This window comes from Tenrec ecaudatus, chromosome 14 (assembly GCF_050624435.1).
Source record: "Tenrec ecaudatus isolate mTenEca1 chromosome 14, mTenEca1.hap1, whole genome shotgun sequence".
NCBI classification, from domain to species: Eukaryota; Metazoa; Chordata; class Mammalia; order Afrosoricida; family Tenrecidae; genus Tenrec; species Tenrec ecaudatus.
In genome coordinates this window covers 87425991-87439564 of record NC_134543.1, presented here as the reverse complement: position 1 = coordinate 87439564, position 13574 = coordinate 87425991, and the positions used below count along the sequence as shown (strand labels likewise).

The following is a 13574-nucleotide window of genomic DNA, read 5'->3' as shown; positions in this document are numbered from 1 at the left end:
TGGGAGACTTGTGCAATATTGAGATAGATTACATGTTGAACTGTACATGTATAAACTGGAGAATTAGTGTAATTCCGGTTTCATATTCTCAACAACAAAATATAAATAAATAAAAAGAATGGTTGGCATATTGTGCCAATGCAGAAATCTAAACTAGGCACAATGAGTGAGAGCTCAGAGGGGACAGTTTGGGTCTTAACCAAGTCCCCGGGAAAGGACTGTACCACCAGAGCTGCCCAAGTGATATCGCCTACCAACTGCCAGCTTCGGGGATGAACTATCTTTCTAGATGCTGTCCTTTCAAATGTCTAATTTTAACCATTTCCTGAATAGGACGTTCTTCCTTTTCTCTGAATAGAGAGCTCCCTTATATTTTCATATTTCTCGACAAAATCTCTCTACTGTAGAACTTTGTTTATTGATGTATAATGTCAACAAATAACAAGTGTTGCCATTCAAAGGAGCTCCATGGCATAGAGAGTGGTTAACTGCTTGACTACAAACTAAAAGGCCTGAGGTTCAAACCATTTGAAATGGTTCATTCATGGCCAATATACTCCACATGTTGCATAAAAACCATATTTCTTACTAGTGGGGTTTTGACCTCAGAAGGAAAAAGACAGAAATCCCCTGCTCAGAGATGGCAGGAACTATGCCATTTGGAATGCGTGCCAGCTGGCATCTTTGAGCCAGTCATGCAGCACTGCCTCGCTCTTACTTGAGTAAAAACCCCATTTCCTGGGAAGGTGGGTGAGGGGAGGCGCCGGGCAGTGTAAGATAAGATAAAATAATAATTTATAAACTAGTAAGGGTTCAGGTGGGAGGGGGAAGTGGGGAGGGAGGAGGTGGGAAAGGAAAACGAGCTGATTCCAGGAACCCAAGTGGAAGGTGAAATTTGAGAATGACGAGGGCAATGAATGTATAAGGGTGCTTTATTCATTTGATGTATGTATGGCTTGTGATAAGAGTTGTATGAGCCCCAATAAAAAGACTTATTAAATTAAAAAATCCCATTGTCAATGGATTAGATATGCAACACATACATGCTGTCAGTCATGAGTGTATTGTTTAAAATCAGGTTTAAAGGTTAGTTTGAAGCCGCCAATTACTCAATAGATAAAGAAATGGAGAAACTCCGCCTATAAAGATGACAGGTTTGGGCTAGCTCAACTCTGACTGCAGGGTCACTGTGCATCAGAACCCACTCAAAGGCAGTAGGCTTGATTTTTTTTTTCAGTTATCACCGTTAGTTTCCAGATAATGCCCTTTTTGTAAACCTCATTTCATAACAATTTTAAATTACTCCATTAAAATCTTTTGGCTGGGTAAAAGCATTTAAAGACAGCCAAACCTACCTAATGTGTCTTCTTTCAACAATGCATATTTTATTTTAATATATCTGTGATACAATAAGAAACGGATCTACTGATTATGTATTTACTATTTTTCCTTTCATTGAATCTTTGAATATATTTGAAGTTACAATGATTAAGAAAAGCACAAAAATAATACTTCTTTCCAAAAAGTACATACATACCAAGGACAAAAGTAAACACAACAAAGAATAATAATTGCACAAATCCAATATTTCCATAGTAGTAAATATTAGCTAACTTAACTATCTTAGTACAGAATTAAAACTGTGCTCTCCAGTTTTAAGTAAACACCTGGTTCCATCCAGAACCCTGTAATGTTATAGATAAAAACACAACAGTAACAGTAACAACATTATCTAGTATTAATTTAAACCTTAATGCTAAATGTTTCAACTATGTTTTGTTAATCTTTAAATAATTTCTAGTAATTAAAGGCAACTATTACAAAGATCAAGAAACCGAGGCTTAGAATCTTTTAAAATGTCGAGTTTACACAGCAAAAGCTTTAGGACTGGACTTCAGACGACTGCAGAGTCATCATCCTTTTTCCTGTAGACAGACCAACCTCCTTGTTTTAGTGTGTTTGCATCACGCAGAAAGAGCCTTGAGGAGAGCGAGAGCTCAACAAGTGATCATTGAGCTAAAGGTTAACTTTCAGAAACAAAATTTTATATTTTAAAACAAAGATCAAAATTTTACCTGAAGAATGGATATGAGGAAAAAATACATTTTCCCTTCAATCTTTTCTTTGTCTGACTGATTTTGAGGCAAGAAAGAAGAGTTTGTGATTTGGATAAGAAGAAGCAAATATTTAAAACCAAATTTTTGTGCATGATTTAACTTCAGATTTTAAATATTGGACCTGGAACTTGTTTGTGCTTAAGCATGTTAAGACCAAAATTCGAAGATAAATGTACGATACTATTAATATCATTTGCCAGAATTCTTTTCATATATTCCAGTGAATTAAAAAAGATACCATCCATCACTATACTGTTAACAATACGAATCTCAAAGTATCAGATAACCTGCCTAATTTTGTCATCACCATTTTCACGATGGGAAATGGCACCATGCCCCTCTTGTTTGGCGGAAGTGTGTCATTTCAAATACACTCCTAGAGTCATCCTATAGCTAGGGTACCAAATGTTGCATAATGGTGGTTGGCCCTGAGTAAAGTGATCCTTCAAACGCAGATGACTTCAAAACAAACTTATTTTGTGTGGCTGTCCGTAGGGCTGAGAGAGAATGGAAATGACATTTATAAGCATTCTTTTCACATTTCATTAAGCAGTGACACACCATTGCTATCTACTTTGTTTTCCTCGTGTTAGAGGTGAGATGAGAAGAACATCCAGGAGTGAAGTCCCTGTCCCAGGATAGCACAAATGACAGCGTCAAGATGGGATTGCCAAGTTCATATGTAGACATTCCTAGAGGAATGTTCTTTACCACTTAAAGTGACTCAGCCCGGAGCCAGCTCTGGGAAACCTCCAGACATTAGGTTTTTCGGTTATTATATTTGTTTTATAATCTCATGATATAAAACATATTCTACTGGACATCTCCGTTTATACTATGAAATGGTCTTTAGCAAAATGCACATCAGAAAAAAACTATGAAGCGTCTATAAAGTAGATGATTGAGGTGTATCTTATAACTAGTTACATATGCACTTCAAACAACAGATTTTTGTGGAATTTCTCATTATAAAATCTAAATGATACCTCGCCCGGTACTAACTGTGATTCAATATTATGTTCTAAAACCTTCAAAGATCAGATAAGCACAAGTTGAATTGTTGCCCGCTGAGAGTCACTGAGAGACACTGTTGAAGAAGCATAGAATTTTGTGAATTTGTACCTACAATTCTAGTGCTTAATCACATTAAAATTTGAATTTTAATGTGGCTTGTTATTCTCTTAGAAGCAAACATCTGAATATGTTGTTATTTTTTTCATAGAGTCTATTGGCTTCCTGCCAAATCTGAAAATGTTGGTATTATTGTGGTATTTCAGGCTCTATTTTACAATTTTAATTTTAACTTAGAAATGTTAACTAGATAGGAGGCAAAATAACTCTCATTTGTCAATCAGATTTTCTTTATTCCCTTCAGCCTTTATAGAATAGAGGAAGAACTGAAAATATTCCGGGGAATTTTCTATCCTTAATAAAATAATTAAAATATACGCAGTATGAATACCTTTTCCATTCCTTAATGGCTATATTGGTCTTTTGTTCCTGAAATTATTAGGTATCCTGTCTCAGGACTAGGTATCAACTTCTCAGGAGAAGTTGCTCTTGTTTTATTATTCCAAATAATTTATAACTGTACAAAAAATAAATGATTACTAAAAATTCATGTTTAATTCACATCTCTCAACTTTAAGATGATTCTCTAGAATCACCTTCAGCACACACAAAAACATATTTAGGTTGATGGATAATAAAAAAGTGAGAATTAGGTCAAATATTTCTGAAATTTGTTTCACCTTTTTCTACAGGTCACATTATTATAAAAATGACATATTTTATACTAATACTAAGGAGATTTTGGAATATTTTGCTTTAGAAATGAAAAGCTTGCCATTAGTATAATGGTGAATCGGTTTCTCAAATATTTACTTATGGTATTAAATGAATACATAATAACAATGAATGTAAGCCAGGATATAAAGTAATTAGATTTGAAGTGTTCATTTTCTGCTTTAAATATCAGAAATTTCCACTTGAATGATTATTTGACAGATCACTTACCATGTAAGATAAGAATCTTCAAAATCATTAAGAAATTGTGCTGCTGTGGGCCAACAGTGTTACATTTTAGATCTTCTTAATTGCGCTTTCCTCTTCAAGTTTGACTGAGAACATAAAGAACTGAACGCATTGAATCAAGACTGCTCCAAATGTCCAAAAGAATCTATGTGCAGTATGAATCTGCCTTTGAAAATAGTTCCAATGCTGTAAGGAATTCACTTATCATATTCCTTGAAAGCCTATAAGCTGACACCATCAGAGCACCACAAAGCTAGCCAAATTCACTCACTGCCATTGAGTCGATTGCGACTCACAGAGACTCCATAGGATAAGGTGGATGTGGCCCTTGGGGTTTCTGAGACACATTATGGGAGCAGAGAGTCTCGTCCTTCTCGTGACTGGCGGCTTTGTGCTGCCTTGCGGTTAGCAGCATACCCACAGCCCACTCAAGTCACCGAGCTCAGAGTGGAACTCTTCTGAGTAGGAGACAGAATACAAATATGAACCTCAGATTTTTCCAAGTAATCTTAAATTTAGGCATGTTTCTTATAGCGTTAACATTTCATAAACCCCTGTTTATTTTCATAATTTGATGATATGTACACTTTAATAAAATAACCTGCAGATTTCAATAATAGTTCAAATGAATTTATAATTGCACAAGGCTTGCAAACACTGAATTTGGGACAGATGTTTCAAAGCTATCAAAACCCTGTGTTTTCTTCTCAGGACCTTAGATTAACTTACCCCAAAGGCATTCTAAATTTGATTTACTATTGCTCTATCCACAAAATTGATGGCAGTAAATATCAGAGAGGAGAGCTATTTTATTGCACTGGGTAACGTGGTGCGGTTTTCCCAATATTAAAATTTTGATAACTTAGTTTCTTCTTCATTGCTGCCTTCACGTCCTGGTTTCTCAAAGTATAGATAAGTGGATTCAGAAAGGGGGTAAAAATGGTATAGAAAACAGATAGGACTTTGTCCACCAGGAAGTTGGTGAAAGGCCATACATAGATGAAAATGCAGGGCCCAAAGAACATGGAGACAACTATGAAGTGTGCTGTGCAGGTCGAAAGAGCCTTAGACGATGCTGTGGAGGAGTGGTGTTTGATGGTGACGAGAACAATGATGTAGGAGGTGAGCAAAAGCAGAAAACTCAGAAGAGCAATCACACCACTGGTTGAAATCATAAAGATGCCGAGAACATAAATATCTATACAAGCCAGGTGGATTACCAAAGGAAGGTCACAGAAAAAACTGTCTACAACATTGGGACCACAGAAGGGCAAATAGAGGGTAAAAGCTAACTGGCTTATGGTGTGCAACAAGCCCACTGTCCAAGAAGTCACCACAAGCCCAACACACACTTGCTCACTCATAATTGTTGAATAATGGAGAGGCTTGCATATGGCAATATACCTGTCAAATGACATGCAGATAAGTAGCACAATCTCAGTTCCAGTGAAGAGGTGCAGGAAGAAGATCTGTGAAATGCAGCCTTCAAAAGAGATGGTCTTGCGCTGAGCAAGGAAGTCCACGATCATCTTGGGAGTGGCAAAGGAGGACAGGCACATGTCAATGAGAGACAAGTTGCTGAGTAGGAAGTACATGGGGGAGTGGAGGTGTGCGGTGGAAATGACCGTGAGTAAAATCAGACAGTTGCCCAACATGGTGATTAAGTAGAAAATGCAAAACACCACAAAGAGGAAAATCTGGAGCTCAGGGGATTCAGTAAGTCCCAGTAACACAAATTCCGCCACTCTGGAATGGTTGAAGCCCTCCATTGATCTGCAGACTCTGCTCTCTACTCTTAAAAGAAATGAAACGGCCGAGCTAGTAGAACGTAATACTTCTGCAATACCTATGAAGGAATAATATCACCGAATAATTTATTACACACTATACTTGCAGTCTAAAAATGCTCTCAGTGAAAAAAATTCTTTTTCAATTAACTTTAACAGCTTTGATCATAAATTTCTTCTGAAAACAGAGCCTTGACGAGCAGCATCAGAACATATTGGCCTATGTAAATGACACAGCCACCAAGAAATAAGAATTTTGCTTCCACCTACTGAAATATCATTATCTGCATTTATAGAGGAAAGCTGCATTCTGTTTGTGTGCTCAACTTTTTTTAAACGTTTTATTAGGGGCTCATACAACTCTTATCACAATCCTTTTAAGACATGTAAATAAAACAGATCATTGAAATCACACATTCTGTTGCACAAACATATACAACGAAATGTAAGAGTTAGAACTGATTGTGATTGAACATTGGATTGACCGACTACTATTTAATGCAATGGTTTCAGAAGTCCTACTAAGCTCTCCTATAAAGGGGATTAGCAATTTATTTTTGATTCTTCACTCCATAAAACTAATGGAGACCAAAAGTGGAATGGAAGTTTATGATCTCATGTTAACATTGACATCGTTTGCCTTTCATTCTTCTCATGGTGCTCCCTTCCAATAAGGGGGAAGGGCGGAAAGGGAATACTGTAAGGAGTGTGAGAACAGTCGCACAACCTGAAGAGTGTAACCAATGTGACGAAATGGTACACGTAAAAATTGCTGAATTGAGGTACGTTGTGCTATGTACATTCCCAATAACAAAAGATAAGACAATTTATAAAATTTTAGTATAACATAGCCAACCTGTTGTATTTCATTGATCAAATCAGTTCCTTGTTTCATTAAATGAATTGAGAAATCTCAACTTCATTCCTTTAAATATGTACTATATTTTCCTGGTTTATCAATAGGAGTTGTTTTATTACGTACGTAAGTTTTTAACTCATTGTAAGGGAATAAAGTGTTGTGTTATTAAGAGTTCTTTCTTCTTTATCTCCAAAAGAACCGATCTCATCTACATTCAATAGAATCACTCCTCTTTGTAACCTCCCTCTTTATATCTTCAAGTTACAGATATAGTATTTCTTTACTATGACTCTTTTACTTTTTGTTTGATATAACTTCAAAAGCAATGCTTAATAATTTCATCTCTCTATGCTCTCTGAAGACAATTATAACTCCTTGTTAACATCTTTAAACATCACTTTTACCTCTTTACCTACCTGTTACACAGCAGGAATCAACAACACCATGTCCTTCAAGATCCACAAGCCTATAGAAAGCACCATGATCTTTATTGAACATCCAGAGGCCTGAAGATTGAATATATGTTATGTCCTGTCTTAATATAAAAGACACTAGAAGACAGTGACCTTCAGGAGATTGGGGATTACATGCAATAATCTACTTGCAGTGGGAGTTATTAAAACTTAGAATTGACTTTCCTAAGCATTGCAACAAGAAATGTGGAATGTGTCTTTGCTATTTAAAGTGAGGAAACACTACATTGGTGAATCAGTGTTCAAGAGAGAAAAGGACACAACTGGGACTGGCCTTGGTGGAAACATACATAAATTTATTTAAAGAGCATATGAGGAGCAATGGGTACTCTTTAAATCTGAGGACACCCCCATCATTATGCTACGATGTTTACAATTCCAGAGTCGAGAATTTATTCCTTTAGATTAATGTGTCTTCAGCAAATCCTTGATTATTGAAAAAAAATGTGTACTCTAAGAAGGATTAAAGTTTCTTAGAGGATATTAAAAAAAACATAAGCTCGTAGCTATAATGAGAGTCTCCACAGATAGATGAAACCTGGAAAAGTTTAGTGTTGACTGAACAAGTTTTGTAACATGGCCCAAGCAGGGAAAGAGGTTGAAAGCCAGAGAGAGGTCTGCCTGCAGGCATCACTGAGAATAGACAGTGCTGCTAAATATGTGCATCATGAGCATTTCTCATATGAATTGCAACCTGTTAACTCCCCTACTCAGCCCTGTAGTTATCCGTATTCTGTGTGAGATCTGTGTGGCCATTGCAATGGCGTATCGAACCCAGCAGAAAAGTAAAAAGCGGTATGGGAGACAGAGCTTGGGTTCACAATCAATGCTCATGGAAACAGCAGTCAATAGATCAAATGACGTAGTGCTTTGATCAAATCTGCTGCATAAACCTCCTTAATGTGTTAAAGGGCAAAGACGCAACTTTGAGAACTAGGGTGGCTTGGTTCAAGGCCTGCTTTTTTCACCTCCCTCGTAGGCCTGTGAAAGGTAGACAAGGAATGAGGAAGACTAGAGAAGCCTAGAGTGTCAGTAAAAACATTAACTATAACACGGGATCATTAAAATGAAAAAAGAAATCTATCTTGGAAGCACAATATGAATATACCTTAGACATGAGAATGGTCAGACGTCACCTCTCTATCCTGTACATATTATCAGGAGGGCCTAGTTCCGGGAGAACCACGTCATATTTTATCTAACAGAGAGTCAATGAAAAGCAGGAAGACCTTGGAGGAGATGGGTTGACACAGTGCCTGCAGCAATGGGCTCAAACACAGCAGTGACTGTGATGATTTCTCAGGATCCGACAGGGGTTCAGCCTGCTGTATGAGTACCATCCTAGGGTTTCCATGAGTCAGAACAAAGTTAACTACACCCAACAATAGCGCAGCAACAGCAGACCTAACCCAGATTTCTTTAAATGAATTAGATATAGACTATGACAGAAAATATGCCCCTTATATTAAGATGCTACACCTTTGGTCAAAAGCCTGTAAGGATGGAATTATAATGAACAGAGATAACATGTCGGGAAGACCACTAGTGTAGAATATGTTATGCTAGAGGTGAGATTAAGAGGTGAAAGGGAAGCTAAGACATAAGTCCTGGGTCCCAGACCCCAGAGTTTATTGGTCATGACTGTCATCATGTGTTGCTGTCATTAGTGCTGCCGAGTCAGTTCCATCTTATAGCAACCCCGTGTGCCATGGAGTGAAGCATCGTCTGGTTCTAGGCCAACCTCACAACTGTTATGTCTGTGTTTATGTTTGTAGCCATCGTGTCAATCTATCCTGTCAAGAGTTTCCCTCTTTTTTTGCTAACTCTCCTCTTTGCCAAGCATGCTATCTTTATCAGGGGCTAGCCAAGACATGTCCCTCTCTTTACCAGGGACTGGTCTCTCTTGATTACATGCCCAAAGTATCCCTACTAAGGCGCACTCGGCTGTGCTTTTTTCACCACATCTTTGTTCCTCGAGAGGCCCACAGTACTTTCAATGTTTTTTGCCAACACCATAATCCAAATGCATCATTGTCCAACTTTCACACACATAGATGACTGAAGATACCATGGCTTGGGACAAGCACATCTTATCATCAAAGGGACATCTTTGCTCTTTTAACTCTTTACAAAGGTCTTCAGTGTAGACTTAGCAGACTCCTCTCTTAGATGGCTGCTTGTTTTAAGTTAAGATTGTAAGACTCCAGATGCTATTTTTCTAATAGCCAGCACCATCTGATTTCTTCTCCACATTTTGCTATCACATTTATATCTTCAGTGATCTCTTCATAAAAGTGAGTATCAATCAGGGCCATATCACAAGACCTAATTGCTCTTATATTGGGCTAAGGACAATTGGGATCTCAAAATCCATTCGTATGTCTGTGGTTTATATATGTCTATGTCCCTGGTTCACTTTTGAGCTATCAGTGTCATGTTGTTGGAACACACCATAAATCATCTCTATGGAGCATAAGCTAATGAGATCGATGGCATCATTATTTTACTCATTGGTATGCTATTTAAAATACTGTTGAGAAAATCAATTCATACATATGTATGACATCAATTTATTCTTTTAAACTATTTCTTACTTTCTTATGCATTGAGGTTTTCTATTTTTTATTTGGCCATTGTTGTGGGGCCTTGTTTGTTTTTCTCTTTGTTTTGTATGTTTTTCTGTACAGGGAAGTCAGGATGGGTGGATCTATGAGAACAACAACAAGATAAATGGTACCTGGTGGCACAGAAGGGGAGGTAGCGTGAAGTGGGGAGCCAATAGCAATGGGTACAAGAAGGAAAAAAATGTTCAAGGTTCATTGTGGTGAAGAATGCACAACCCTTCATAATATGTTGAACAACTGAATTGTATGATATATTAACTATATACCAACATAACTATTTTTCAAAAAGTCTTGTGCCACAGGTTTACCCAATTCAATATGCCATTTGATGTCTAGACTGAATATTGATTATGAATCCAAGTAAAATGAAATGTTTTGACATTTCAATGTTTTCTTTTTTATGATATTGTCTATTGGTCCAGTTGTGAGGATTTTTATTTGGTTTACATTGAGTTACAATTCCTACTGGAAACTTTAGTCTTTGATTTTCATTAAGAAGTACTTCAAATCCTTCTCATTCTCATCAAGCACGGTTATGTCATCAATATGTTGCCATTGTTAATAAGCTTATTCCAATCCTATTGCCAGGCTCTTCACATTGTCCATCTTCTCAGCAGGCAGATTGAATAAGTATGGTGACAGGGTACAGCCCCAGAGCACACATTTTCTTCCAGCATGACGTAGCTCCTCATTCTCTTTGAACAAGTACCTCTTGGTCTAGTTACAGGTTCCTCGTGAACACCATGGCATGTTCTGGAATTTCCATTCTTCACAATGTTATCCATAGTTTATTGTGATTCCCACAATTGATACTTTTGCATGACCAATAAAAAAAAACAAATAGGCATCTAGCTGGTTAGTCTCTGCTTTCATTAAAGATCCATCTGATATCAGCAATGACATCTCCTGTCCACCCTATTCTTCTGAATCTTGCTGGAATTTACATTAGCTCCTTGTCAATGTACTATTGCAGTTGTTTTTGAATTATGAACAAAATATCACTTGCATGTGCTATTAATGATACTCTTGGATTATTTCCTCATTTTATTAGGTAATTTCTCTTTGAATGGAAACAAATTCAAGACTCTTCTAGTAGGATGACCAAAATAGCTTTTTTCTAAACTTTGGGGTATAAGCAGTGCTGCCTTGGCTTCTAAAACATTCCATTGATATTCCATCCATTCCTGGAGTTTTTGTTGTTATAGCTATTTTGTTCTAATGTCTTTAATGTAGTTTATACTTCTTCCTCAATATCATCAATTCTTAATCATCTGTTAGCATCTAAGTGTCATTTAAAACCAATGAAGTTGGAATAGCTAGCACAATAATTGTGAGACTGCTGTTGGGTGCCGCCGAGTTATTTCTGGAAGATGAAGAAGGAGTCCTGAGAAGGCTGTGGTTCAAACAAGAGGGAGTGATAGACAATATTAAATATTGCTCACAAGTCAAAAACAGTGAAATCTGAGTGAGGACCAATAAGAGCAAAGACAATGGTAATTGTGGTAGAAGTTTTATTGGAGTGACTGACTGGGTCGAAGAGGCACAGTAAAAATATAAAGGCTTTTAGATACATTGCAGTAAATAAAAGGGACACTGAGGTGATATATTGAGGAAGAAAAAAGGAAAATGGTTTTGTTTTGGATTATATGCTGAAGGTAAATGTGTAATAAGAAAAGGAAAGTTGATGCAAAAAGGAAAGAGAAGAATTGCCAGCATAATGGCCTTGCACAGAAAACAGCGGATGGACTTTGGTGCACCTGGACAAGTTGACATTTGTGGGATCAATATTAGGCAACATCATCTCGGTCACAGGGTCAGACATGCAGGATAAAGGTTTTTAAGAGACCTGAAGAAATTGTCTGCTAACATACCTTTCAGCAAAATAGGAAGCAGAGTGATAGGTGAAAAATTAGGATGGGAAATAAGACATTTGAGGATCTAGACCACTTTTTCTATAGTCTGATTATTTTTAGTATGCACGTGGTTTATAATAATAATATTTAAATTTGAGATTAATTTCAAAATGTAAAAAAAATAACTCTACTATTGGACTTTGGTATCTAGATATGTTTGGGGGTTCTGCCTACTATATGTGCTGTCATATGAAACTTGATTTTGGAAATAACATAATTCAGAGAAGCATCAGCATGAGAGGTTTCTGATTGATTAGAGGAGATCTGATTAATGTATAGTGACCATAGATCATTGGAGATCATCTGGTGCCATTTTTCTGTTGATGAAAGGCAAAACTAATTAGGTAGGTCTTCTCTACTGTCCTTCTAGATCTCCTGTATTGTTCTGGGAGCCAACTCTGGAATCCCAGCCTATTGGCTGCTCTTCTGGGCTTTTTAATCTTTATGTCAGTACTTAATCCCCCATACTGAATTATCTTTTCAAAATAATTAGGAAGGTGTCTGGTATCTGCCACAAATAAACTGACCCGACAGGGAACTATCACTATCACACTCAAGTGCAAATTCACTCATTGGTTTCATATGAATTTTTTAGTCTTATCTACATTTTCCCCCTTTCAACTTGTCATGTGCTGATTCAATAATCTTTTCATGGAAGCTTTCACTTCTGGTTCCGAAGAGTATAAATCACCGGATTCAACAGAGGGAAAATCACTGTGTGGAAAAGAGAAACCACTTTGTCAGCAGAGAAAGTTCTGAAGGGGCGAGTGTAGATGAAAATCCGAACATGAGAAACACGATGATGATGTGAGTGGTGCACGTGGACACGGCCTTGCGCTTCCCTGCAGACGAGCGCCCTTTTAAATGGAAGAGGATGACGGCGTAGGAGGCCAGAAGGCCGAGAAAACACAGGAGGATGAGCAAGCCGTTATTGGAGACGATCAGGACCTCCACTAAGAGAGTGTCTGTGCAGGCCAGCTGCACGATCTGCGGGGCATCGCAGAAGAAGTTATCCAGCTGGTTGGAGCCACAGAAAGGCAAGTGGAGGATAAGTGCCACTTGTACAAAGGCATGCGCAAAGCTTCCCAGGAACAGCGCCCCCATGAACGCATAGCAAACTCGCGGTTTCATAATCGCTGAATAGTGTAGAGGTCGACATATGGCTATATAGCGATCCAAAGCCATGAAAACAAGAAGGAACATCTCTCCTACTCCAAGGAAGTGCAAAAAAAAGAGCTGAGTGATGCATCCTGGATAGGAAATCACCTTCCTCTCAGAAAAGAAATCCATCAGCATCCTGGGAGCCACAATGAACGAATAGGACGCATCCAGGAAAGCCAAGTTGCCCAGGAAGAAGTAGAGGGGAGCTGAGAGACCAGGATCTGATACAATGGTGAGAATGATGAGGAAATTTCCAGGAAGGACGATGAGGTAGAAAACTAACACTAGCACAAAGATTAGGAGTTGAAGGTCTCGAGACTGAGTAAGACCGAGAAGGATGAATTCTGTCATTACAGTGGCATTTCTTATCTCCATCTTCTTGGCCTGGGGTGCATAAAGAAGCAAGGAGGGCTTCTTCAGCAAAAACAAACAAACAAAACATTTAACACTCCTTACCTAAGCCAAAAGCAACATAGACTATTGGCAAACTCCCCTAACCTTTATTCATTTGGATTAAAACAAACACACAAAACCCCTAATCTCAAATCAACACTCTTACTTCCATTCAGCCATGTACTTCTATGGAGCTGTTCTTCACTTCAGGAG

The 13574-nt window shown here is 37.8% G+C and overlaps 1 protein-coding gene and 1 pseudogene across 1 annotated transcript; both read right to left on the bottom strand.

Moving 5' to 3' along the window:
- Nucleotides 1-4960: 4960 nt before the first annotated feature.
- LOC142425894 (olfactory receptor 4K2-like) lies at nt 4961-5920 on the bottom strand. The gene has a single exon (XM_075531354.1). It carries the CDS (start codon nt 5918-5920, stop codon nt 4961-4963), a length of 960 nt encoding a protein of 319 aa, XP_075387469.1.
- Nucleotides 5921-12424: 6504 nt separating this feature from the next.
- LOC142426672 (olfactory receptor 4N5-like) lies at nt 12425-13343 on the bottom strand (annotated as a pseudogene).
- Nucleotides 13344-13574: the final 231 nt, after the last annotated feature.

Excerpts from the sequence above, each read along its gene's own strand:
- LOC142425894 (XM_075531354.1), bottom strand. The coding sequence starts at position 5,920 with ATGGAGGGCTTCAACCATTCCAGAGTGGCGGAATTTGTGTTACTGGGA.